The sequence below is a fragment of the Meriones unguiculatus genome, chromosome 7 (assembly GCF_030254825.1).
Source record: "Meriones unguiculatus strain TT.TT164.6M chromosome 7, Bangor_MerUng_6.1, whole genome shotgun sequence".
In the NCBI taxonomy this organism is placed as follows: domain Eukaryota; kingdom Metazoa; phylum Chordata; class Mammalia; order Rodentia; family Muridae; genus Meriones; species Meriones unguiculatus.
Genome location: NC_083355.1, coordinates 42186962 through 42213409, shown reverse-complemented (window position 1 = coordinate 42213409; position 26448 = coordinate 42186962). Strand labels below are relative to the sequence as shown.

The 26448-nt window shown below is 44.9% G+C and overlaps 1 protein-coding gene across 3 annotated transcripts in view; it reads left to right on the top strand.

Moving 5' to 3' along the window:
* Phf12 (PHD finger protein 12) overlaps window positions 1-26448 on the top strand; it is a 43369-nt gene extending 16921 nt beyond the window's left edge. For all 3 annotated transcript variants that reach the window (XM_021630479.2, XM_021630472.2, XM_021630483.2), the window contains 13 exons: window positions 3493-3565; window positions 6289-6682; window positions 9653-9773; window positions 12291-12423; window positions 14937-15101; window positions 18513-18671; window positions 19223-20018; window positions 21156-21281; window positions 21855-21998; window positions 23250-23348; window positions 24100-24182; window positions 24735-24873; window positions 25212-26448. In XM_021630479.2, the coding sequence (XP_021486154.1) occupies window positions 3493-3565; window positions 6289-6682; window positions 9653-9773; window positions 12291-12423; window positions 14937-15101; window positions 18513-18671; window positions 19223-20018; window positions 21156-21281; window positions 21855-21998; window positions 23250-23348; window positions 24100-24182; window positions 24735-24873; window positions 25212-25546 (2767 nt within the window). In that variant the 3' untranslated portion in view covers window positions 25547-26448. The remainder of the gene's footprint in view (window positions 1-3492; window positions 3566-6288; window positions 6683-9652; window positions 9774-12290; window positions 12424-14936; window positions 15102-18512; window positions 18672-19222; window positions 20019-21155; window positions 21282-21854; window positions 21999-23249; window positions 23349-24099; window positions 24183-24734; window positions 24874-25211) is intronic.

The window sequence follows — 26448 nt, the reverse complement described above, 5'->3', positions numbered from 1 at the left end:
CCAGGGAAATGCATGCAGTTAGACTCAGATCAATGGTACTGGCATAGGACTGAAATAGATGCTCTTAATTAGAGCCAGGAACCACGACAGCTACTAACATCTTTCATTTGTGGTGGTGAGCTGCAGCCTCATTAGAGAAGAAAAGGTATTCTAGATTAAAACTGGACTACAGTTTTTGGCTGTAAGTTTAATCATCTGGCAATGGACTTTGAATCATAGGCAGAGGAGTCTACCAGTGTAGGCATCACAGTGACCCAGTGAGGGATGTCTGTAGTTTTCTATGATGGACTCTAGACATTGACCAATCTAGACATTCTTATCAGTATAGAGATGGGCCATTTGAATTTGTTCATGGGAGTTCAGCTGTGTTGGAGTCACACAGCAGAAGTTGGCTTAAGAAATAATGGTTTTGGCCATGTGTTATGGCACACGTCTTTAATCATAACATCGGGTAGGCAGAGGCAGGTAGATCTGTAAGTTCAAGGCCAGCCTGATCTATATAGTGAGTTCCAGGAAAGCCAGGGCTGAATAGTGAGACCCTGTCTCCAAAAAAAGGTTTTGTTTTGAAAAATTAAGATCCATAACTAACTTTCAGATTGATTGGTGTGTAAATAATAAATGTATAGGGCTTATCTGGCCTAACAGAAAGCTGTACCAAAATCAAAAGGCCTATGTTTTAGTTGCATATGCAAACTATGAATACTCAGACCTTTAACATATGCACACGTGTGAAGGTTAAAGGTTAGCCTCTGGTGGTTCCTCAGGAGCCATCCATCTTGGTGTTTAAAACAGGCCTGCTCATTGGCCTAAGGGTTATCTGTTATGCTAAGCAGGCTGACTGTTAAGTCCCTGCTTTCCCAGCACTGAGAGAGATGACATGTGTGCACATCACACCAGGCTGGCTTTTATATGGGCTTTATGTGCATGGAACTCAGGTCCTCGTGCTTGTGGAGGAAGGACTTTACCAGCTGATCCAGAAAATGAAATAGACACTTAGAACGTAACCTTCCTAGGACATGGATAGTTCCCAGAAGGAATCCTAAAGTTGATGCTACAGTATTCTTATGAATCTAAACACCCATTCAGGAAATTTGTCTCTACGATCATTGTTACCAAATGCATAAATAAGTACTTCTTAAATTTTGGCTTCCTCTAGAGTCCATGTGTTCCCTGACTTGAGCATCTTTAAAGGGTCACTGGCTGAATTACCATTGACTGAATAGCTATGACTGATAAAGAGTACCATCCACTGACATAGCAAATGCTTGATGAGAGTCTGTCTGGAAGAACTAATTTGTAATTGGGCAAATGTGCTATTGATACTGGGTACCTTTCTTCGTGTGTGTGTGTGTGTGTGTGTGTGTGTGTGTGTGTGTGTGTGTGTGTGTGATTTTTGAATACAGGCCCTGTCTGAAATCCCAACACTTAGCACATTGCCTGGCCTAAGTGTCCAGTAAATGTTTGAGTGAACAAGTCTGATATTCTCCCTGGATCTGTTTTTGATGGGGTGCATGATGAGTTGTGTGGTGCCCATTTTGCTGATTGACTGACAGAGAGGGAAACATTCAGCTTGGAGGTTAGGGTACTCCACTAGGCATTCCACTGTGTCCCCAACAGCTGGAGTACTAAAGGTCCTTTATAAACAACTTGATCCTTCTGTTCCCAGGAGCTTCTTTTGGGAGCTCGGGTTACTGTGAAGACTTGGCCAAGTTCAAGAATCATACCACACAAAACCAGGCCCAAAACAGGCACAGATATGGAATTATGAAACTCCAATCACAATGATATGAATCTCTAATCAGCCCCAAGTTCCTGAGGAACATCTTGCCAGGCGGCACACGGAGGGTCTGAAGAAAGCTGTACCAAAGCAGTCAGACAATGCAAAGGCAGTGAATGCACATGCTGAGATCAACAAGACCCTTTGTGAGCCTGAGGAGGTTAAGCCCAGGATACCAAAGGACCCCAACCACAAATTCTGTTGACTTCTGTGATCACTCACCCCAAGCTTGGAAAGAGGATGTGTGGCTACTTAGCCAAGGGCTACAGGCTCTGCCAACCAAAGGCTAAAACCTAAACCAAAGCCAAAACTGTAGCTAGCTCCAGTTCAGGCTCCTATGAACACCCTGTAGAAAGGGTCTCCCTACCAGGGTGAAGACAAATGGATGGGTGTGACCCTCCATGATCTCTAGATGGCTGGTGTCTTTTATAGATAAACTTGAGGTAGCTCTGTTTAGTTTTGGTCTTAAGTCAGATGTAGGGTCCAGCCGTACGCAGCTTGAGTTTTGTTTGTTTGTCTGGTCTGGGATTTTCTTTGTTTGAAGCAGAGTTTCCTGCAGCCCAAGCTAGCCTGTAACTTACTGTGTAGCCCAAGCTGGCACCAAAATCTTCTTGCCTTAGCCTTTCAAATTCAGTCTTTTAAAAATGCAAAGACATGGGCCACAAAGATGGCTTCAAGATTAAGAGTGCATGCTGTTCTTTCAAGGACCTGAGTTTGGAAAGAGCCGATGGAGAAACCATATTTGGTAATCTGTTAATATATACCAAAACTCAGTGGCTCAAACAGAAACTAGTTACCTTAAAATTCTGAGGCTTGAATTGGGCTCAGTTGGGTGGTTTTCTGTAGTTGGCCAGGATCAGTTATTTGACGTCTCATCTGATCTGGTATGTCCAAGATGACTCAAAGCAGTAGTTGGTGTGACTTGTTGGAACTCAGCGGAGGCCATTGGTTGATTGGAACACCTCAGACCTCTTCTATGTGGCTTTCTTGGCATGACAGCAGAGCCCTGAGACTGAACATTCCAAACATATATAAGATTAGAGTCCACAGATTGCTTAAGATTCAGGCTTGGAAGTTGCAGCATGTCACATCTGTTGTATTCTGTTTGTCAAAGCAAGTCACAAGGCAAACCTTAATTTAAGAAGAGGGCAAAGGACTACTTGTGGGTGGAAGAGAAAACAAAGCCATGGAGCCTACCACAGGCTAACTAGAGCAAGCTTTAAGAACAGATAGTTTGTGGGAGAGGGTGCAGCTTTCCAACCAGAAGTATATTGCAAAAAAAAGAAAAACAGCAAAGTTTAATTTAACTAGGGGGCCTGGTTCCCTGAGGAGGCCTGCCAGGTTGGAATGGACTCTGTGACAAGGTTTTGAACCACAGAGAGAAAAGGTTGGGTTTAGACTAAGACTTTTCAAACAGTGTGGGAGATCTTGGTGAGGCATAGTACAGAACTTGGGAATGACACTTCTGGCCCTCAACTAGTACTTTATGCCTTTTCCTGTAAGCCCAGGGTTAATAGCTGTGCATTTGGCTTCTCTTCCTAAGATGAGGTGATTATAAAGGTTGTTGAATAGGCATTTTGAAGGACATGAGAACTCTAGCAGTACTCCAGAGCCGGCCACAGTGGTAGTGTAGGGATATGCAGCGTGTGCCAGATCTATTTTCAGCTGCATGCAAGGGTTAGTTACTTAGTCTTGCCCTTGTCTTTTCCCCACAGTAACCCTCCACTGAGTGAAGAGATGTTGCCTCCTGGGGAGTGGATGTGTCACCGGTGCACTGTTCGCCGAAAGGTAATACTGCTGCTTTCTGAAGGCTTCCCGCAGAGTGCCAGCGCTAGAGCTCTGACGCTTCAGAGTTAAGGTGGTCCTAAGGGGTTTCCATCCATTCTTGTCTCTTCTGACACTGGAATCACCATACTCCACGCTGACTGTAAGGCCTAAAACTGAAGACGTGGGATGTGAAAGAGGGCAGAAGGGGTGTGTTAATTCCCCAAGCCGTGTCTAGTCGCTAGTGACAGAGGCAGTTTGATCTTACTGGCCTCTTAGGAAATGGCGTGAGTGTGGTGTCGTTATCTGTGGCTCCAAAAGAGAAGGCTGCTTCTCTGTTCCATGATGCATCTAGAGGCTTGGTTGGTTGTTTTGGAGGAGTGGATTTTGAACCCCTCTGCCCTGAATGTCTGATTTCTCTTTGTTCCCCTTCCCTCTGCTCTGTTAGTTCAGAACTAACTAAATTATGAACTATGAGCATGACTTTTTATTTTCTGCTTTGAAGTTTAGCAAGAGCTAAACTTTCCTTTATCAAAAAAGGAAGTAGGAGCCGGGTGTGGTGGCATGGCCTTTAGTGCCAGCACTCAGGAGGCCAGAACAGCCAAGGTTATGCAGAGAAACCCTGTCTTGAGGTGGGGAGAGTCGAGGAGGAAGTAGGTGTGTTTCCAACAGATTATATTTGATTCTGCCTTCACATTAAAGGCTGTAGGTTAGAACATGTCTGTGGGCTACCCTGTTTTCTTCCCACACTACTTGTATAACCAGAAATTTTCTTTGCTTGTGACATCACTGCTGTTTTCTTAGTCTCAAAATGATGTCATAGTCAGTGATGACTTCCTCAGTTGCATAAGCAGAATGAGCTGATTCAGAGATTATGGTTTATATATATAACTGTTTTCAAGCTTTAAAAGGGTGAACAAGTGGGCATTAGTTTTTTCATTGTATGTACAATGGTTCCCATAGAAAACAAGCCAGGTGGCAAACACCTGTAATCCCAGAACTCAGGAAGGCAGAGGCATGTATATTGCTGTAAGTTCAAGGCCAGCCTGGTGTACAAAGCAAGTCCAGGACAGCCAAGGCTATACAGAGAAACTTTGTCTCCCTTCCCTCCCCCCCCCAAAAAAAAAAAAAGAGAGAAAGAGAAAGAAAGCCAGAGCCAAGTCAGCCACTAACTAGAGCTGAATGTAGTTTGGTTTCACCTGGGGTCCAAAGACCAGGCTATCCGTCAGGCTACCTGGCCTCTAAAACCTTTCCCAACAGAGTATAGCCTGTCAGTTCTGAAACTTAGCATGCAAAGAAGCTAGGCTTCAAACAGGTTGGGATCGGCCGGTGAAAACTTGTTGGTGCCCATTGTACGCTGGGTGTTTGCTGTTATTCCACTTAATTCATGCAGCCATCAGGGTACTGGTAGTAGGTCTTAATTGTGAAAAGGAAAAAAACAGGCAATGAAATACAGACTATTTTCCCAAGGACTCAAATGGACAGAGCAGAGATTGGAACCATATTTTGTCTCATTCTGAGGCTCTGTTAGGTCTTGAATTCTCTGGAAACAGCAGCTTTTGCTAGGAAGAGTATGGCATAGTGTGTGTCTCCTGAGATGCTGCTGTCACTTGCTTCCACACAGACCTGTCAACCTACTGTTCCAAATCTGCCTTTTCCACCTTCAGCACCATCACCACCATTCCCCTTTGGCCTCAAGTATTTACAGTGAATGAATTGAAGTACATAGCCTCTTGGCCTCAGGAACTCCTTATAGTTAGTCCTGCTATTCCTAGTGGAAGCTAGGTCTTTTCCCAGCTCAGAGCCATCCATGTCTCTTATATATGCAGTCCTCTTTATCACCACCATATCCCTAATAGAAGAAAGATTTTAGTTTTCACGGATGGAGAAGTTCCTGAATTGCCTAGGGCCCAACTCACTGGAGATTTGTGTGACAACACTTCTTTGTCATAGTTTCTAGTTCTACTAAATTCACTGTAGTCTTTTCCATGCGGTGCCTTCTAAGAAGTGTCACTTTTAGAGTTTCAAGTTAAGATTGAATGCCACCTTTCTTGGGTACCACGCTAGCTGCGTTGCTTCTCTCCACACAGTACCCCTCTGAGAATTGAGCTCTCCAGCCTGTTTAACTTTTGCAGACTTGGTCTATTTTGAGCCATTTTCAAAACTTTTCAGTATCATGATGCTTCCAGCAAGTGACAGAGACCTTAGTTTGCATTATGGTATTCTGACCTTAATTGTACTAAATTTGTTCTTATGTTTTTTTAGCTGCTTGCCGTGTATATAATATGTATATAAATGTTAAGTATAATATTGCAATTCTTTTTTTAACTTTTCACATTGTTTTCATTTCATTGTTGTTGTGTTTTCTCGCTTTTGGTTAGTTCAGTTATACCTGGAGAGATGGCTCAGCAGTTCAGAGCACTGGCTATTTTTTCCAGAGGACCTGGGTTCAATTCTCAGCACCTATGTGGCGGCTCTCAACTGCCTACAACCCTAGTTTTGGGGGATCTGAGGCTGTCTTCTGGCATTTGTGGTCATCAGGCACACATATGGTGCAAGGGAAAACTCCAATACATACAAAATAAAATTTCAACTTGAACAGGCTGCTGTCCCAGAGCTCCTAGGTGAATGATTATGTGATTTATAAGGGATTTTGTAATTTTCTCAAGTGGTCTAGCAAGACGTTGCATGCCCACTTCTATCTATTTTGTTCTTTTCATGATGAGCCCACCTATTCATTTGCACAGAAACGAGAGCAGAAAAAGGAGCTGGGCCACGTCAATGGACTGGTAGACAAATCTAGCAAACGGACTACATCCCCCAGCAGTGACACTGACTTGTTGGACAGATCAGCCAGCAAAACTGAACTCAAGGCCATTGCCCATGCCCGGATCCTGGAGAGGAGAGCCAGCCGGCCTGGCACCCCCACATCCAACGCCAGCACGGAGACCCCCACCTCTGAGCATAATGACGTCGATGAGGACATCATTGACGTGGACGAGGAGCCAGTAGCAACAGAACCGGACTTTGTGCAGCCCCAGCTGCGGCGGCCTTTTGAGCTTCTGATTGCTGCCGCCATGGAGCGGAACCCTACCCAATTTCAGTTGCCCAATGAACTGACTTGTACCACCGCACTACCAGGTTAGCGACATCACCATCGTCATCGTCATCGTTCTCCTTTCTTACCCTGGCCTCCCAAGGGATTATTGTCTAGCCCAGAGAGAGTGCTGCCTGCAGGGTTGCTTTGTTCCTATCCCGATTCTGCCTGGAGAGAGGGTTTAGTTGTTATAATACCTTTTCGGGTTTTCCTTTTCTGAGTCTTCTGTCTCCTGTCTATTACTCCCCTGCACCTTTTTTTTTTTTTTTTAATAAGATATAAGTCAAGTATTTTGGCGCACACCAGTAATTTCAGCCCTTGGGATTGTAAGGCAAGAGACCAGCCTGAGCTGCATGTTGAGATTCTGTCTCAAAAACATAGAAAGGGTTTAGAAGATGGCTCTGTCATTAAGAGTACTGGCTGCTGCAGAGGACTGAGGTTTGGTTTCCAGCCTTTACATACTGACTCACAACCACCAGTAACTCCAGTTTCAAAGAATCTGATACTTTCTTCTGACCTTTACAGGCACCAGGCATGCACATGGCGCACATATATACATGCTGGCAACATTCCTACTCACAAAAGAATAAATAAATTAATTAAAACTTATTTAAAAGAATTGGCTAGAGAGATGGCTCAGCAGTTAAGAGCACTTGCTTCTCTTCCAGAGGACCTAAGTTCCATTCCCAGCACCCATATCAGGCAGCTCACAGTTGTCTCCAACTCCAGCCTCTGGGATCTGTGCCCTGGCCTCTGCTGCAGGCTCCTGCACTTACACGCACAAACCCACAGCCCACATGCAGATACAGAAATGCACATAATTACATTTTTTTAATTCTTAAGTAAATAAATGAAAAGAAACAAAGCTTAGGGAATGTAGTTGGGTGATGGAGCATCTCCTTAGTATGCACAAAGTCCTGGATTTGATTCTCAGCACCTCCTGTCCTTTGCAGATACCTACTCCTGGTGTGGAGAGAGAGGAGAGGAAAAAAAGTGTTTATAAGCGAGGACCTGTATGCATGTATTCGCTTAAATAACATAGTATACAAACTGTTCTAAAGTTTGTTTGTTTTGTTGTTGTTTAACCTTACAGTGCAGTTCAGTGATTTTAACATTAATACAGCATTTCATTAGATTTTTTTGTTATGGCTCAATAATAGTCCATTGTATAAATGTACTATAATTGATTTAAATAGTTTTTTATTCATTGCAATTTAAATTGTTCCTAATATATTTTCTAATTTATTTATTTTTATGTGTATGGGTATTTTGCCTGCAAGTATGTCTTATGCACCATGTGTGTGCCTGGTGCCCACAGAAGCCAGAAGAGGGCATCAGATCCCCCGGGACTGGAATTGCAGATGGTTGTGAACCACCCTGTTGGTGCTGGGAATTGAACTTGGGTCCTCGGAAAGAGCAGCCAGTCCTTTAAACCATTGAGCTATCTCTCTAGCCCCTCCTAATATTTTATTACAAAGGTAGTGTTTCAGCAAATAACTTTGTAAATACACCCTTGTGCACATTTCAGATGGGAATATGCCTGTAGGGTAAATTCTTAGAGTTGCTAGGTCACAGCTTGCAGTGGACAGTCTGATAGCTATTATCAAATTGTCCCTTGCACAAAGAAAGTCATGATGGCTTCTATTTGATACTATGATGCTTCTAGATCTTAATTTTTTTTCCTAGGGGAAATGAGATTGGCTAGGCATGGTGTCTTAAGTGCCTGTATTCCCACGCTTAAGGGGCAGAAGCTGAACTGTCAAGAATTCAAAGCCAGCCTGAGCTACATAATGAGTTCTTGGTCAGCCTGGGCTACTGAGTGAGACTCTGTTTAAAAAAAAAAAAAAAAAGAGCGGCTAGGGAGATGGCTCAGAGACTAAGCATTTGCCATGCAAATGTGAGGACTGGGGTTCATATCTTCGGAACCCATGTCATCAGCCAGGTGGGCGTGACAGCCTGCCTATAATCCCAGATTGTGGAGGCAGAGATGGAGTAAACTTGCTATCCAGACAAACTAAAATGGTAAGCTCTATAGGAAGAGGCTGCCTCAATATATAAAGTAGAGAAAGAACAAAGAAAGCATCTGACATCAACCTCCTGCCTACACACACGCATGGACGTGCAAAAACAAGAAAACTGGCAAGCTTAAAAGGCAAAAGTAAGTCAGATGTGGTACGTGCCTTTAATCCCAGCATGGGGAAGTCAGGAAAATACCTCTCTGTGAGACTGAGGTCAGTTAGGGCCCAATCATGAGAGAGGAGGGAGAATATGAATGAATATGCCTCTCGGGCTACTAGCAACATAGCTCTTACAGTAAAGGCACTTGCCATACACTCGTGTGTGGTATATATACACTCCACATACTTGTTTAAAAAAGATACATATAGCTTTGCTTGTTGTCACACATTTTTAACCCCGGCACTTGTAGATCTCTGATAGGCCAGCTTGGTCCATAAGTCCCAGGCCAGCCAAGATGATAAAGACCTTACCTTATGTGAACACAGGAGTAAGGGTTGCTTTTCTGTTTTCTATAGAAATATGATTAAATTGCAGTCTTTTGCTCAGTTTTCTTTACAGACTAGTTTTTGTTGACCATGTGTCTTGGACGTGTGTGTGTGTGTGTGTGTGTGTGTGTGTGTGTGTGTGTGTGTGTATATGTATGTGTGTTGCTGCTGTCACAGGTCTCTGATTTTCTTATATTAAAAACTAATGTGTTTCTGCCACAGAGCAGCCGGCATCTTCTGGTTGCCTGCGTCTGTCTCCTTCCTTCCTTCCTTCCTTCCTTCCTTCCTTCCTTCCTTTTCTTCCTTTCTTTCTTCCTTCCTTTCTTCCTTCCTTCCTTCCTTTCTCTTTTTTCTTTCTTTCGTTGTCACTTGAAACTTCAGAGGGTCCTCAGGAAAAAATCTGTCCAAACCATGCTTTTGCTTAGATCTATTCTTTTACTTAATGTTTTCATATTCCAACAAGGAATTCTGAAGCCACGGACAGCTGAGCACCACCAGCTTCTTTTCTAGGTTCTAGCAAACGGAGAAGAAAGGAGGAAACCACAGGGAAGAACGTGAAACGGACACAGCACGAGTTAGATCATAATGGTCTTGTGCCCTTGCCAGTCAAGGTCTGCTTCGCGTGTAACAGGTATTTTTTTTTTCCTATGCTCATATTCAGCAAATGAAGTTGGTTTTTGTTTTGTTTTTTTGCTTTCTGTCACCCCCTTGTAAATCTTGTGTGTTAATTAAATGTGAACAGCCTATTTTCTGATGATATATGCATATAAGGCTAATTGACTTGCCACTAACTTGATTATGTCCATAACAAATTACCTGTAGAGTGTGTGCCTGTAATCTCAGCACTTAGGAGATTGATGAAGTTTGGGGGGTCAAGGCTCGCCTAAGCTCACAAGGCCCCACCCTTCCTTTAGGGGCTATTGGTTGATGGGGAAGGAGTGTCATTTTATTTACTGGCATTGCCACTGAAGTCCATATTTGGTAATTAATCTACCGGGATCACGGGTTAACAGGGTCAGGCTGATGAGGCAGCTCACTAGGTAACACTCATATCATCGCAACCTGAGCAGGACAAAGCCAACTTCTTATAACTTCACACTCACGAGTGCATGCACACACACATATACACACTAAATAAATTAAGTTGAAACTCTGGGTCACACTCATAAAAGATAGAAACTAAGAGGGACTTGTTGGGAGGAAGGAAGAGGTAAGAGGTAATGGGAGATGAACATGACTAAAATTTATTACGAAACTCTCAAAGACTAAACAGTAAGAAGCTAGGTGTGGTAGCACACACCAGTAATCCCAAAGGTCTATGAGTTCAAGGCCAGCCTGGTACTTAGTTCCAGACTAGTCAGAACTACATAATTGAGACTCTTTCTAAAAAAAAAAAAAAAAAAATCAGAGATCACAGTACAGAAGTGTTTTACTTTGTTGATAGTGATTACAGTAGTTAGAGTTAAATTGGACTGTGAGGGTCCAACAAGATGGCTTAGTGGGTTAAAGTGCTTGCTGCCAAGCCTTGCACTTGAGTTTAATCCTAAGGGCCCATGTGGGGGAAGGAGATTTAGTCCCTAAAAGAACACCATTGTGTGTGTTGTTCTTCTTCCCAGTATACACACACTCTCACAAGATTTTTATTGCTTTTTTTTTTTTTTTAACTAAACAAGGTATTTAGTTAGATTAGTTAACAACAAATTGTTAAAAATAAACTTTAGGTTGTTATGGGTAGTTTGGGTGCTTCAGCCTGGACACTTTCCAAAAGCCTCTTGGCTACCAAAATTACACAGCTGCTGTAGGACACTGGTTTCCTTCAGATAGGCTCTCCTCAGTTGCAGGAACCAGATGTTTCAGTGACTGAAGCTGGACTTGTTGGCTTGTGTTATGGTTGGAGCAGGATAGCAGGAGAAAATGGCTATCAAAAAGAAAGATTGGTGACCCCTCCCCCCAGCCTGATGCACTGCCAGAAAAATAAAAAGACTGCTTAGGGGCTGAAGGTGCAGTACATCAGTCCAGTGCTTATCTAGCATAGTAGGATGCCCTAACCCAGGATGGTGTCATGGTCTGTTCCCCAGCACTCTGGAGGCGGATGGAGGAGGAATAGGAATTCAAAGTTATTCTAGGTACACAGTAACTTCTAGCTACATGAGACTGTTTCATAATCATCCCTTCAACCAAAAAAAGTATTTACAGCAAAAACTATGGAAAACTAGATGGTGCTCTATTAGAACTACAGAATTGTGCTAGGAAAAGCTATGGCTCTAGAGCATCTTTGGGACCATTAGTGTTTGTGTGTAACCTTTCCTTGACACATGCTTACATGAATACATACAAAATCATTTTCTTGCCTCCATCTCCATTTATCAGTCTTTTTGTATAGAAGAAAAAATTTGTGTAGCTACAACTCAAGAAAGACTGCTGAAACATTATTTTTATTACATTTCTTTGTATGGGGGATGATACACACGTGCCACAATATGTGTGCAGATCAGAGGACAACTTGAAAGAGTTAGCTCTCCCCTTCTAAGAATGGGTCTCAGGAGTTGAGCTCAGGTAGTCAGGCTTGGTGGCAAGTACCGTTAACACTGGGCCAGTTTGCCAGCCTTTTTATTTGTTTGTTTACGTGAGAATTCCTTACAGAATAAGAAGATTAGAGAGCAGAGTTAGGTACTAGGCACTGGTGTTTTGTTTTGTTTTTGTTTTTAAGATTTATTTATTATTTATTTTACATATATGAGTGCCCTATCTGCATGTGCACCTGCACACCAGAAGGGGGCACCAGATCCCATTATAGATGGTTGTGAGTCACCATGTAGTTGCTGGGAATTCAACTCAGGACCTCTGGAAAAGCAGGCAGTGCTCTTAACCTCTGAGCCATCTCTCCAGCACACACTGGTCATTCTTGCTCTGACAGTCAGTTTAGCAATACTCCAAATAAACATTTACGTTCACAAGATGCAGTCTTCCTAGAAAATAAAATAATGAAGAGCCTGGTTTCCTCTTCCTTACTGACAGAACCATGCATGGAGGGAAGTGTGGAGAGAGCTGTGCAGACTGGGAGGAAAGGTTCTTCTGCAGAGTAGAGTTAGTCCCGAATTTTCCCATCTTGCCCAGGAATCACCTATCACATCTTGTTCCTTTGCAGGAGTTGCCGAGTGGCCCCCCTCATCCAGTGTGACTATTGCCCACTTCTGTTTCACATGGACTGCCTCGAGCCCCCACTCACTGCCATGCCCCTGGGCAGGTGGATGTGTCCGAATCACATCGAGCATGTGGTGGTAAGCACAGTGGTGGCTGGTCGGCTCAGTACGGCCCATGAGGGCAGGGACTAGTCCCCCAGAAGCAGGGGTGTGAGCTTTGTGCTCAACTCTAGCAGGCACTGGTTCCAACAGACCATCCTCTCTTCTGTTTAGATGTATCTCACTTGTGCCTCTTGCCTTTCCCATGGACCTTGTTCAACTGTACAGGCAGGCTTAACTTGCTTATTTGTTTATAATTTTTACCCCACAATGAATTAAATGGTTGCCATTAGCCATAAAGAGTGCTGTTAGAGCCAACCTTAAGAAAATAAATGAAAGCAGGGCATGGTGGCACAACTCTGTAATCCCAGCACTTGAGAGGCAGAGGCAGGCAGTTCGAGGCCAACCTGGTCTACAGAATGAGTTCCAGGACAGCCAAGGACTACACAGAGAAACCCTGTCTTGAAAAACCCAAAAAGAAAGGAAGGAGAGAGAGAAGGAAGAAAGGAAGGGTTGGCTGTCAGGAATACATGTGGCATCAAATGAGTTTGCTCTCCTTCCCTTGCATTAGTTTTTTTGTATGTTGGCACATTCTAGGTTTTCAGTGAGCTGTTGAATGAATGAAAGTGAAGTCTGTAAAAGGAAATCTTGTCTTATCTCCCAGTGATCATGATAATTTCTCTCTTTTCTTTCTTTTTTTAATTAATTATTTAATTTTAATTTTGCAGAGATTGAACCCCAGGCTGGGCAAGTGCTCTACCAGTGAGCTACAACCCCAACATGTTTTCGTTTTGGGAGTGGTTTTGTTTTGTTTTTATGTTCTATTTGGCCTTGCATTTCTGTAAGTGCGCCGTGTGCATGTCTGGCGTCTGTGGCAACCAGAGAGTGGCAGTGAACTCCTAGAGCTGGACTAGAAGTGACTGTAGTTGTCGGTGCTGGGAGCAGAACCTGCTCCTCCGCAAGGCCGTAGCACTGAGCCTTCCCTACCCCCTTGTCATTTATTTATTTGTTTGTTTGTTTGTTTGTTTTTTTATGTATCTGTTTGTTTGTTTGTTTATGGTGGTCCTCAAACTGTGTAGCCAAGAATGACCTTGTACTACCCCTGAGCTGTCTGTTTTCACCTCCCAAGTGCTAGAATTTCAAGTGTGAATCACCACATCCAGCTTTATTAGTACTGTATTTTTATTGTTATTGCTGCTGCTTATCTGTGAACACATATGTATTCAGCAGAGCATACACGTGGAGGTCAGAGGATAATGTGTGTAAGTTAGTTCTCTCCTTTCTCCTTGTGGGGACTAGGGATTACACGTAAGTCAGGCTTGGTGATAAGTATTCTTATCCACTTAGCCATCTTACTAGGCCCCTCTTTCAACTTGGGTTCTGGGAATCAGACTCAAATCACCAGGCTTGCTTGGCACGACCTTCATGCACTAAGCCATCTCGCGGGCTGTCTTCAGACATTTTCCACATGCTCCTTCACTAGAGCAAGACTGTTGTCTACCGTCTGCAGGAGAGGTGGCCCTGCGCAGTCACTCAAAAGATTCGTGAAAAAGCACTCCCTCACAAACAGCCTTTCCACATTAAGCCATTGCTGCCTAAGACATACCATTAGGGAACAGAGGTGTAGCTCAGTGGTAGAACACTTTGAGGGTCTGGGCTTTATCCCCAAGACAAGGAGTAGAGAGAAGAAAGAAACAGAGGAGAAAGAATGAGAATCATGTACCCAGTGATAATCATGCAGCCTTCATTATACCATGTGCTAAACACTGAGGGGAACCCTGTTAAAGAACTCATACAGGACTGGAGAGCAATGGCTGTTCTTCCCAAGGCCCTGTGAGTTCAATTCTCAGCTACCACATGGTGGCTCACAACCATCTATAATGATATCTGGTGCCCCCTTCTGGCTTGCATGCATATATGCAGGCAGAACACTGCATAAATAATAAATAAATAAATCTTTTATTTAAAAGAAAAAAGGGCTGGAGAGATGGCTCAGAGGTTAGGAGCACTGGCTGGCTGTTCTTCCTGAGTTCAATTCCCAGCAACCGCATGGTAGCTCAAAACCATCTATAATGAGATCTGATGCCCTTTTCTGGGGTGCAGGCTTTGTATACATAAATAAATCTTTATAAATGAATGCATGAAAGAAAAAAGAATCCACACAGAGCTGAAGAGTAGAGGGGCAGAGTGTTTGCCCAGTATATACACACACTTTACACATACAGAAGAATCAGTTTCTGTCTTAGATCCATGCCATTCAGAGACCTAGGAAGAAGCTTCTGTGGGGCCATGTGTCCTATCTGGTTGGTTTGTTGGTTGGTTGTGGAGACATGATTTCTCTGTGTAGCCCTGACTGTCCTGGAACTCAGTCTGTAGACCAGGTTGACCTCACTCAAAGAGATCTGCCTGCTTCCTCCTCCCGAGCACTGGGATTAGAGGCATGTGCCGCCACCACCTGGCCAGCTTCTGTTTTTAAGCCCAGAAAAGGGGGCTGGCTGGAGGGACAGCACCCTTAGAAGTTCACCAAAGTAGTGTTTCTGCTCTGTCCTTAGCTGAACCAGAAGAATCTGACACTGAGCAATCGGTGCCAGGTGTTTGATCGCTTCCAGGACACAATTTCACAGCATGTGGTCAAAGTGGACTTCCTGAACCGAATCCATAAAAAACACCCTCCTAACCGCCGTGTGCTCCAGTCTGTCAAAAGAAGAAGCTTGAAGGTAAGTCCCAGTCCAGTCAGTATAGGCCGGATGGTGCTCTCTGGTTTAGTTCATGGCACAGAGGATCACAGGTATGACACTGAAACCCCAGAAATAGGTCTTTGGTGCCTCAGCAAGTAATAAATATGACCTTGTATAGTAATACCTGAGGATGGATGGCAGTCAGGATTGCAAGGGCAAAGTTGCAGGTGTGCTTTTGGGATTTGTCAATGATTCTCCAGAGCAGAAGCACCCTTCAAACCATCACAAGCCCAGTTATGCTCCATTGTCACTACAACATTTGTCTTAGGGTTTTTTGTTTTGTTTTTAATGTACATTGGTGTTATGCTTGCGTGTGTCTGTGTGAGGATGTCAGATCCCCTGGAACAGGAGTTACAGACAGTTGTAAGCTGCCATGTGGGAGCTGGAAATTAAACCAGATCCTCTGGAAGAGCAGCCATGTCTTAGGGTTTCTATTGCTGTGATAAAGCATCATGACTGCAAACAGCTTTTTTTTGGGGGGGGGGGCATTTATCGTATTTATTTCAGTTTACAAGGCAGGAACTTAGGGAGGACAGGAACCAGAAGATAAGAGCTGATGCACGCGCCATAGAGGAGTGCTGGTTACTAGTTTGGATCTCATGGTGGTTCTACCTATTTTCTTACAGCCAGCTCTGAGGTCCACCAGCCCAGGGGCAGAACTGCCCAGAGGCCAAACTAGAAAGGGTGTCTTCCCAACTGAAGTTCTCTTTTCCCAGATGATTCTGCTTTATGCCAAGTTAAAACTCGCCAGCATAATGCTTGACTGTCCCCTTAACATTGTTTGTCCCTGTTAAGTGGTCCCCTTTCTGAGAACTCTGATGAGGTGACAATTTGACTAATCAAGCAGATAGCCAAGTGAGAGATGAGTAGTGATACCCAGCTGAAAACTTTTTATTTTTCTTGTTTGTTTGAGACAGGTTTTCTCTGTATAGCTTTGGCTGTCATAGACTTGCTTTATAGACCAGACTGGCCTTGAGCTCAGTGAAATCCACCTGCCTCTACTTCCCTAGTGCTGGGATTATAGGCATGCATCACCACGCCCAGCCCAGCTGAAAATTTAAGAACAAATGTATTATCCGAAGGAAAGTTCTGTAGGCTAATATATCACTAACGCAACCATAGTCTTCCTGTGATACTTACTATTTCTATGTACTTGACACTTGCTAAACTATATTCAAAGAGACTGAGAGAATTTCCTTCATTGAAAAACATTTGCAGCCGAGTGGTGGTGGAGCACACCTGTAATTCTAGCACTTGGGGAGCAGAGGCAGGTGGATCACTGTACGAGGCCAGCCCAGTCTATAGAGAATTGACCTAAATGTTTGACTTTAGAGCATGGAGTCAGTATTTGATTTGTTTTTCTTTAATTACTGCTATTTGTGGGTACCTTCTTTGGATTTTTAATGTTTTTGTTTTCTTGAGTTTCTGGAGATTGGATTGAACCTAGGACTTGTTTCTGTTGCATGTGAATCAGCATTTTAAAAATTATTTCAGTCACGCTTAGTTTGCCACCAGAACAAAGATTGTTCTTGAGTAACATCTGTAATACTGATTCTTAATAACTCATAATTTCTGTTTTGGGGGGAAAATGTCTTTTAAAAATCAGACATTTCCAAAGACATTCATGGTGGCACACATTTTCAATCCCAGCACTTGGGAGGCAGAAGCTGTTAGATTTCTAAATTATAGGCCAGCCTGGTCTACGGAGTGAGTTCCAATACGGATGGCCAAGGCTACACAGAGAAATCCTGTTTCAAAAAAAAAAAAAAACAAAAACCAGGAGGCTGGAGAGGTGGCCCCAAAGTTAAAAGTACTGGCTGTTCTTCCAGAGGACCCAGGTTCAATTCCTAGCACCCATATGGCAGCTCATAACTTGTCTATAACTCCAAGATCTAAACTACCAATGCACATAAAATAAATGAGAATAAATTATTAAACAAAAAGAAAATAAACACTTTTGCTATTTCTCAAAATAATCAGTTCCCTTATTCAGTTGATCTAGAAGGCTTAACACACTATGTGGCCATATATAAACTTGGTCTTTCTCTTTGGAAATAAACCAATGCATGTATTGTCCCATGTGCTGATGGAAACTAGCAATTCCCAAAATGGCCACTTGGTGGCACCCATATTTTAAGTTCAATCATACTGCTTCCATCCCCTTTCAGAGGTGTCATTCCAGAACTAGCAAAGATGCTGACTGTTGGAAAGTATATAGTAAACTCTTAACTGGGTAACTACTTACCCATTAGTAGAACAGTTTTCTCAAAATAAAGTCTTTCCTGCTGCAGAAATATGATATAAGGCAGTTGCCTTATACCTCTTGTTAAATAGATCTAAATGTAATCCAGACTAACTCATTTCACCATGTATATTCAGAACCTCACCTGGATGCTGAATGAACAAGCTAGGAGGCCTTGATTAGATTCATTGGCTTTCCCCTATATATTTTTCTTATCGTTAAGGAGAATAGTTTGTTCTTAGACGGTGCTTGATGATAGGAGTGCAGTGGAACCTGCTGAGACCCTTACACCTGTCAGAGCTTCCTGCCTCCCTGCCTTTGCACTCTCCCTGGGTCAGTGTCGACTAGCCCACTACTCCACCCCCTGTTGCTTCAGAAAGCCCACAGCGCTAGGTGGTGATTCTTAACTCCACGTTCCTTGCCTCTGTGCGTGTGTGCCCACCATTCTCCCGAGGGCTGGGATTAAAGGCGTGTGCCACCGACACCTGGCTCATCTCTGGACCTCTAGGATTTGGAATGGTGCCAGACTTCCGAGGCAGTCAATAAATGTTTGTTGAAAGTATGAATGACTCTTTATGTGGCTCTTTCATTCTTACATAATATAAATCAAAATGTCTTTTTTTTTTCTTGTTTCAACAAAGAAGTCTTCAGTTGTCTCATGAGTCATGAACAAATGGTTGATGAAAACTAACATTGATTAAGTGCACATATTAGGCATCGTGCTCATTCTTTCTGCCATGAGTATAGCTTCATTTCACTTTATTTCTCAGTTACTATTCACCCTTGCGCATCAGCACTAAGAAATACAAACCTACAGCCGGAAGCTCAGTCCGGTGTCAGGCTTGCATGTGTTCAATACAGAATGGTAGACAACAAGCTGTAGATTAGAGTTCCACAAGGCCTGAGATCTTAATGAAGAACAGTGAAGGCCCCACCTGTGGTTTCTATTTCTGTACCTTTTCAGGACAGATGTCTGTGCTGGAATCAAAGGCAACCCAAAACAGTTACAGCACACTGAGCCCTTTTGTGGATCACAGAATAGGTGGTTCCTTGGGTATCAACACTACAGATAAAACGGTATCTCGTTAAGGCAGATTCAACTGGCCATATTGGCACTATCACCCTTTCTTTCCTCCTATCTTAAACAGGTTCCTGATGCTATAAAATCTCAGTACCAGTTTCCACCCCCTCTCATTGCACCTGCGGCCATTCGGGATGGGGAGCTGATCTGCAATGGGGTCCCTGAGGAATCACAGTCGCACCTTTTGAACTCTGAGCACTTAGCCACTCAGGCAGAGCAACAAGAGGTGAGTAAAAGCTGAATTGGGTTCACAAATCCAGTCTCTCTTCCGTGTCACCAGAGCCTCAGTATCTGTCATTCCTACCTCTCCCCTAACTCCACCCAGGCCCCCTAACAGTTGGGTGACCCGTGGAGAATCCCAAGCTCAAATGATAAAGGCAAGTAAGAGCAGTCAAGCCAGCAGGCTATTCTCCTCATCGGTCCCCCATTGCTGCGAGCTAGGCAGTTCTGTACTGTAGGAAGAGATGTGCAGACACAGAGAGCTTAGGTAATGGTGTCAGACACAGCAGACACTGGGCGATTTGATGGATGTTGATCCCTGAAGGTGAGCCTTCAGGGCAAAGCCAAAACGGAAATCTCAAGTTCCACTGACTACATAGTACTGCCAAGTACTGCACCAGTAAGTCTTGCTTGGGAATGAAAGTGGGCTACCTTTCTGGTCATTCCTGTTGGAGCCTTGGAAACAGTGCTTGTCAGCTCTGCTGTGGCCCTGGCCACGGCGGCAGGATGAACCAGCACTCCCAGGCTCTCACCTTCTCTCCTCTCCTTCCATTGCAGTGGCTCTGTAGTGTTGTTGCCCTCCAGTGCAGCATATTGAAACATTTATCTGCTAAGCAGATGCCTTCGCATTGGGACTCTGAACAGACAGAGAAGGCTGATATTAAGCCTGTTATTGTGACTGACAGCTCAATCACCACCTCCCTGCAAACCGCTGACAAGGCACCTCTACCTTCCCACTACCCTTTATCCTGCCCCTCAGCAATTAGCACCCAGAATTCTCTGGGCTGCTCTCCACCCCACCAACCCCCAGCCCTAGAGGACATCAGCTGCAGTTCTTGTGTGGAAAAGTCCAAGAAAGCCCCTTGTGGGACTGCCAATGGGCCAGTGAACACAGAGGTAAAAGCCAATGGCCCACACCTCTACAGCAGCCCCACTGATTCCACGGATCCCCGGCGACTTCCTGGCGCCAACACCCCTTTACCAGGCCTCACACACCGGCAAGGCTGGCCCCGGCCCCTCACACCACCATCGGCTGGGGGGCTTCAGAACCACACCGTCGGCATCATTTTGAAGACAGAAAATGCCACTGGCCCCAGCTCTTGTCCCCAGAGGAGTTTGGTACCCGTCCCAAGCCTGCCCCCTTCCATTCCCAGCTCTTGTGCCAGCATCGAGAACACCAGCACTTTGCATAGAAAGACTGTCCAATCACAGATAGGACCTTCGTTGACAGATTCGAGGCCTCTGGGCTCACCCCCAAATGCCACCCGGGTGCTCACTCCCCCCCAAGCTGCAGGAGACAGTATCTTGGCCACAGGCGCCAACCAACGATTCTGCTCACCAGCGCCATCATCAGGTAAGTATCCCTTCTGTATTCTTACTAGCACAGACCCAAGAGTCCAGAAAATTATATTCCTAATGAATACTGGAAGCCTTTAATCTCTGTGTCAGAGGTCCATCTCCCCTGTATTTCTATGGCAGGAGAAAGGCTGTGTTAGCTTGTCCCAGCTATAAGATGAGGCTGTTCTCACTAATTTAAGTCACTTCCGTAGGGTGGCCTGCCAGGTCAGTGGCATACTGGAACTGCAGCTTGGGTCACCGGCCCCTCCTCTCACCTTCTGGACATAGTCTTCTGCCTGTCTGTCCCATCACCTCAGAAGGCACATGCTTTCTGGAACCACTTGGGTCAGCCTGAGGTTCAGTGTATGCAATTCACATACGAGACTAAATCTACACCTGAATGCAGATTCTCAGAGCCAGCTCATTTGAGGAACGTTCATGTTCACGAAGCAGGGACAGAAAGCAGCGTTGCCTTTCAGATAGTTCCTGCAGAGGTTGGTCTGGTCCAGAAGCTTGCCCTCAGCCGTATCCCTAAGGAAATCCTGTAGGTCTGTGCTTGGCCCAGTGCAGTCTAGACCTGTTCCCTCAGCTGTGCGGCAGCATTTGCACCTTGAGGTTGCTGGTCGCAGCGTCTGGACCAGGTGTTAGAAGCTGCTGTTACCGGTGGTCTCCCACATGAAGTCATCTTCCTAGTCAGCGGGGGGCCTCGGTAACCAGGTGCCTGTGGTTTCTTTGCATGGGAGCCCCCGCTCTTTTCTCCAACCATGTAATTCCAGTGTGAATAAGTTTTGCAAACTGTCAGTTGTGCTTCAGCAGATAGGAGTTAGATGATGCTTCTGTAAGGGTAGAGGTAGCTGGGGGGTAGGTGATCGTGAACCAAAAACAAAGCCATCCCACCACTTGCCCCAGAGTAGTAAACTGCAACAGTTCTCAGTACTCTGGAAAACTCGTGCGTTCCCGGGTGTGTTGCTGTTCCATCTACCCTTCCTCACCACACGTTTTTAGCTCTAGGAGTTCCAGAACCTATGGGTTGAGAATCAAGAAGGGAACATCACCTTGGGTCCGAAATCCAGAACTGTCTCAGCAATGGGGGATTGAACCGGTGGGTTTCCCTCAGGCGACGTAAGTAACAGTCTTCCTGCTCCGTCCCCAGATGGCAAGGTCAGCCCCGGCACGTTATCCATAGGAAGCGCTTTAACCGTACCCTCTTTCCCAGCCAACTCTACTGCCATGGTGGACCTCACCAACTCACTTCGAGCATTTATGGATGTCAACGGAGGTGAGTGATGTCCCAGTAGCATTCAGCTCCTTTTGAAGAGGGATAAGAGGTGGGGATAAACAGTATCCATTTGGATAGAAGAGTGTCAGAGAAGGCTTCATCTCCTGTCTCTGCCTTCTGGGTTCACACAAAATACAATCAGAGATGAAGAAGAGGAGAGTAGAGCTAAGCTGAACCAGTAGGAAAGAACAGAATCACATCAGGCAGAACAGAACCAGGAGACTTGCTTCCATCTGTGGCAAACCCCGAGGCCAAAGAGAATAGAGGTGGATTTCTCTGCAGAGTGGGTAGAAAAGGCCAGTCTGTATTAGGCTTCCGCGCCTTCTTCACAAGCAGCTGGGGGTTGTTGGCTCTGCCTTTCTGTGCTGGAAATTAGCCTGCCTTGCTGCAGGAAGCACCGTACTGGGGCCCCTCTCACTGCAAACAGCACGTGAGATGCCCGCTTTGGGAGCTTTGTTCCACTTCGCACTTTATATTGTTTAAACAAATCACTTGGTAGCTTTGCCCTGTAGCCCTTACCTACTTCCACATTCCATTTCTCTCAGCTTTTTGATGTCTCTCTTTGGTTGGTAGAAATCGAGATCAATATGTTGGATGAGAAGCTGATCAAGTTTCTGGCCTTGCAGAGAATACATCAGCTTTTCCCTTCCCGGGTCCAAGCCTCACCGGGCAGTGTTGGGACACATCCGCTCGCTTCTGGAGGGCACCACACAGAAGGTGCGCGTGCACATACCTGCCAGCACACCATCAGGTCTCCTGTCTGATGTGTGTGAATGACCACCTTGCTCCATGGAGAATCTCCGCTTTCAGTAGCTCAAACTCTTTGTACCTTTGATGGGTTTAATAAAGCACCGTGGTTTTTTTCTCAGCATGGACAAGATGAAGAGCTTTTTAATCAGAGTTGGGGAGTTTGGTATAACTTGCTTCCGCACAAGTCCACTTTGATTCACAGCAAAGGAGCTACTGGTACTTTTGGTTATATGTTGTATGCTTTCTATTCAGCTACTTTGTAATATTTGAAGTAAAAGGGCTTCCCAAGGTTTAAGGTGAGAAGTAGAAAAACAATAGGTAAGCTTCCTGTAAATTCTTCTCAAATGCTAATTCTGCTTGGTTATCTCTGAGCCCTTAGCCCTTAAGAGTTTTGATGCTTCAGGAGTTTACAGTACCATGCCAGCACTATCAGGATGCCAAGAGTTTACTAGAAATACAAATTCTGGTGAATAGCTCATTTGCCAAAGAGATCTGAGTTCACTCCCTAGAACTCACATTAAAAAAGCTAGGTATGGTGATGCTGAGCTGAGCAAGTAGAGAAGGACAGATCCCTGGAACTCACTAGCTGTTCAGCCTCGTCTACTTGAATTCTAGGGCAGTGGGGAGCCTTGTTTAAAATATATATATATATGAGGAACAACACCAAAGGTTGTTTATATATACGTGATCACAAGTGTGTGTGCGCCCACACACAGGAATGCAAATTTGTAAATTCTATATCCGTTCATTCTAGCTAAATCCAGAGTTAGTTTTTGTTGTATGTGTGGTGGTGGTTCTAGTAATCAAATCCATTGACTTACTGTACAACTAAAATTAATTAACAAAATCCATAGGCAGTTGATGTGCTCATTAAAGCTTGAGAAACACTGGCCTATGCCTTATGTTTTTCCATGTTCTCTTTTTAATTATTAGTTGGAATATCCCTGTTAAGATAACCAGGAGCTTGGGAACTTAAAGTACTAATATCCTCAAATTCTGTAACCATCTTCAGTGAAGATTCTTCCTAACCTGTGTTAGAAATGCTATGTGGGGTGAAGCCTCCCCCTGAAGCAGCTGAGTCAGGTCTGAGTTTGAGTGTGAGTCACCCCGTGGGATTTTTTCCCAGGCCACCAGCCAAAGATCCAGGTTTTGTTGGTTTATGTTTGGGTCACAGGTTCTGAGTTTCTGAATGATCCTATCCCTATGTTTGTCTTGTAGTGCAAAGAAAGGAGGTACAGGCCCGAGCTGTGTTCTACCCCCTCTTAGGGTTGGGAGGAGCTGTGAACATGTGCTATCGAACCCTCTACATCGGGACAGGTGAGCCAGCCAGGAATCTGGGAGGGGCACTGATCTTCAGCCTAAAGATGGACACTTACAGGGGCCCTTTCAGAGCTTGATGGATCTAACCATTGGTTGTCCAGACAAGAGAGACTAAGAACCTAGACAATCCAGTGGGGTCCTTCCTTGGCTCAGGCCTTTTGTTTTAACTGCTTCTCAGTAGGGTCTGAAACACTGTAGGCAAAGGCTTGAAAAGAGGACACTTCTTACACCTAGGTTTAATAGGCTCACACACAACCCTCCTTCATTTGTTTGTTTGTTTTATTTCTGGTCATTCAGATGATTTCAGAGCATCTGTCGTTCAGGCTGGTTGAGTGAGGAGGTGTAGCCCGCCACCCCTCAGACCACCCCTTACCCTAGAAATTGCCCTTTAAAGTCTTAAAGGCCCTGCCCTGTTGTGTTCACGTGATGAATCGTCCTTTTCAGTAACTCACTGTGCTGTCTGGGTAAGCAGCCATATATTCTAAAGCAGATTAGCTTTAGAACAACAAGGGGTAAGGCTGGGCTTGGGGACACATCTGTAATCTCAGTACTTACGAAATGGAGGCAAGGAGGTCAGGAGTTCAAGCTACCCCAATACCAGAAAAGGAAAAGAAAGAAAAGAGGCTCTAAGCTCCCTTGAGATTCTGCTAGCAGCCACCCAGAAGCTAACAACCCTCTCTTCCACTTCCCCACACATACACCTTACAGTTTGTTCTCTGCCTTTTCCTTGACTCCTGCCACCTTGCAGGAGCTGACATGGATGTGTGCCTTACAAACTATGGTCACTGTAACTACGTGTCCGGGAAACATGCCTGCATATTCTACGATGAGGTGAGGGGTGGAGCTGGATGGGAGGGAGCTTTTCCAGTCCAAGGTCTTTCACCAGAACTGGGTTCTGGGCTTAGGCAGGAGCAAGGGTGAAAGGCCTGTCCTCTTTCCTCCTGCCCAACTTGAAAGGGAAGACTCAGTATGAAAGGCCTGGCATGCTTCTACCGTGTCGTCTGCTTACAGAAGCAGCTATCACTGCAACGGATGCTGCTCACAGAAGCAGCTGAGGGGCCCACCTCAAAGTAGGGGAAGGGACCAAAATAGAAGGAAACCAAGCTCTATGGATGTGACCCTGAGTTTCATAATAGTGTGCCATAATTATGTGGCTATCAGATGAGCCGGAGCCAGTGCTGAGGAGGGAGAGGGAAAATGGAGTCACTAGGGCAGACTTTGACGAAGTGTAGAGTCTTGGTGGATTCCGAAAGAGCCAGGCTGTAACTGAGGAAAAGTGTGAGAGCTTGCTAGGTAGCGCAGCAAGCCCTATATCCTCTCCCCTTTTCCCAAGGCTTCACACAGCAACCACATCGTATCTCCCCTCCTCCTCCTCCTCCTCAGAATACCAAACATTATGAGCTGTTAAACTACAGTGAGCACGGGACAACGGTGGACAATGTGCTGTACTCATGTGACTTCTCTGAGAAGACCCCGCCAACCCCCCCAAGCAGTATTGTTGCCAAAGTGCAGAGTGTCATCAGTAAGTTGGAGCAGAGGCCTGTGGCCACAGCTAAGGCCCCCAGCACCTTGGTTCTGCCATGCTGTCAGTGACCTACAGTTCTTTGCCTTCCCAGTCCCATTGGCCAAGCTCATTGTTGGTGGGCCTGGGAAAGGCCACCAAGAATCAAGTGCTGAACACCCACATATGTATCAGACCTTTCTGGGGACTTGAGACTCCACCAGCCCCATCTGAGCATCCCTCAGCCCTGGTCATATAGTGTATAGAATGGGGAGATGCAGGGACCCAGTCCTGCCAATCATCCCAGACAGGTCAGCTCTTCACTGTTCCCCTCCTATGATCATCCCCCTTTTTCCCAGGGCGCCGCCGACACCAGAAACAGGATGAAGAGCCAAGTGAGGAGGCAGCCATGATGAGTTCCCAGGCCCAGGGGCCACAGCGGAGACCCTGCAATTGCAAAGCCAGCAGCTCAAGCTTGATCGGGGGCAGTGGGGCCGGCTGGGAAGGCACAGCCTTACTACACCATGGCAGCTACATCAAGCTGGGCTGCCTACAGTTTGTCTTCAGCATCACTGAGTTTGCGACCAAACAGCCCAAAGGTGATGCCAGCCTGCTGCAGGATGGGGTCTTGGCCGAGAAGCTATCTCTCAAGCCCCATCAGGGCCCTGTGCTGCGCTCCAACTCCGTTCCCTAGGCCATTGGCCTGGACACTCACCCAAGACTCCTGCAATGCAAAAATGTACACGAACCAAGCCCGGGTGTTTTCTATACCAGAAACCCTTCAACTACAATCTTTGCATGAAATGAAGAAAAACTTTTGACTTTTTTAAGACTTTTTTTTTTTTCTTTTCTCAAGTTCTAGGGGGCATTTGCACATATATTTGTACTCAACATTTCATGGGAAAGCGGCAGACCCGAGCTGAGGAACAGCATGGGCAGGGAGGGGAAGACCCTGGTCTGGACACTTCTTCCAGCACAACCCCTTCTCCCCGCCTCCTGATCCTTCTTCCTCGACCACCTGCCCGCTGTTGTAAAATAATCAGAAACTTGTTCTATTTTGTGGCAGTGACAATAGTTTTATATTAAAAGAAAAAATACAGTTTTCATACAGCAAAATCTATACAATATCATTGTTTTATTTAATATAAAGATCGCTACCCACTTCTTCCCAGGTTCCCGCCCGGCGAGTTGCTTTCCCCTCTGCAGCGGTTGCACTACAGGTAGCTACTGTGTATATGGACAAACGAGAAATGCATTCTCTTTTCTGGCTGTCCATCTATTTTATTTCAAATAAGGAAAAGTGTATTTGGATTTTGTGTAAATACATCTAGTGATGACATTTTTTTCAATGTTTTTAAAAACTGTGTACAGTACATGTGGTAGAGTGTTTTTCTCAAATTGTCTATTGTAGCAAAGGCGTTTTTGTCGTAAACCTGTTCTGTGTCCTTTTTTTGTTCTCTTGCCACTTCTCTTCCTCCTTACCCCAGCTACTTCCTCTTCCCCACACTAGTACCAATGTACATAGTAATTGTAATGTTTTAGACTTTACAGAAACTTTCCTGTATTCTGTATATAAAAAACCAAAAATACTTCAAA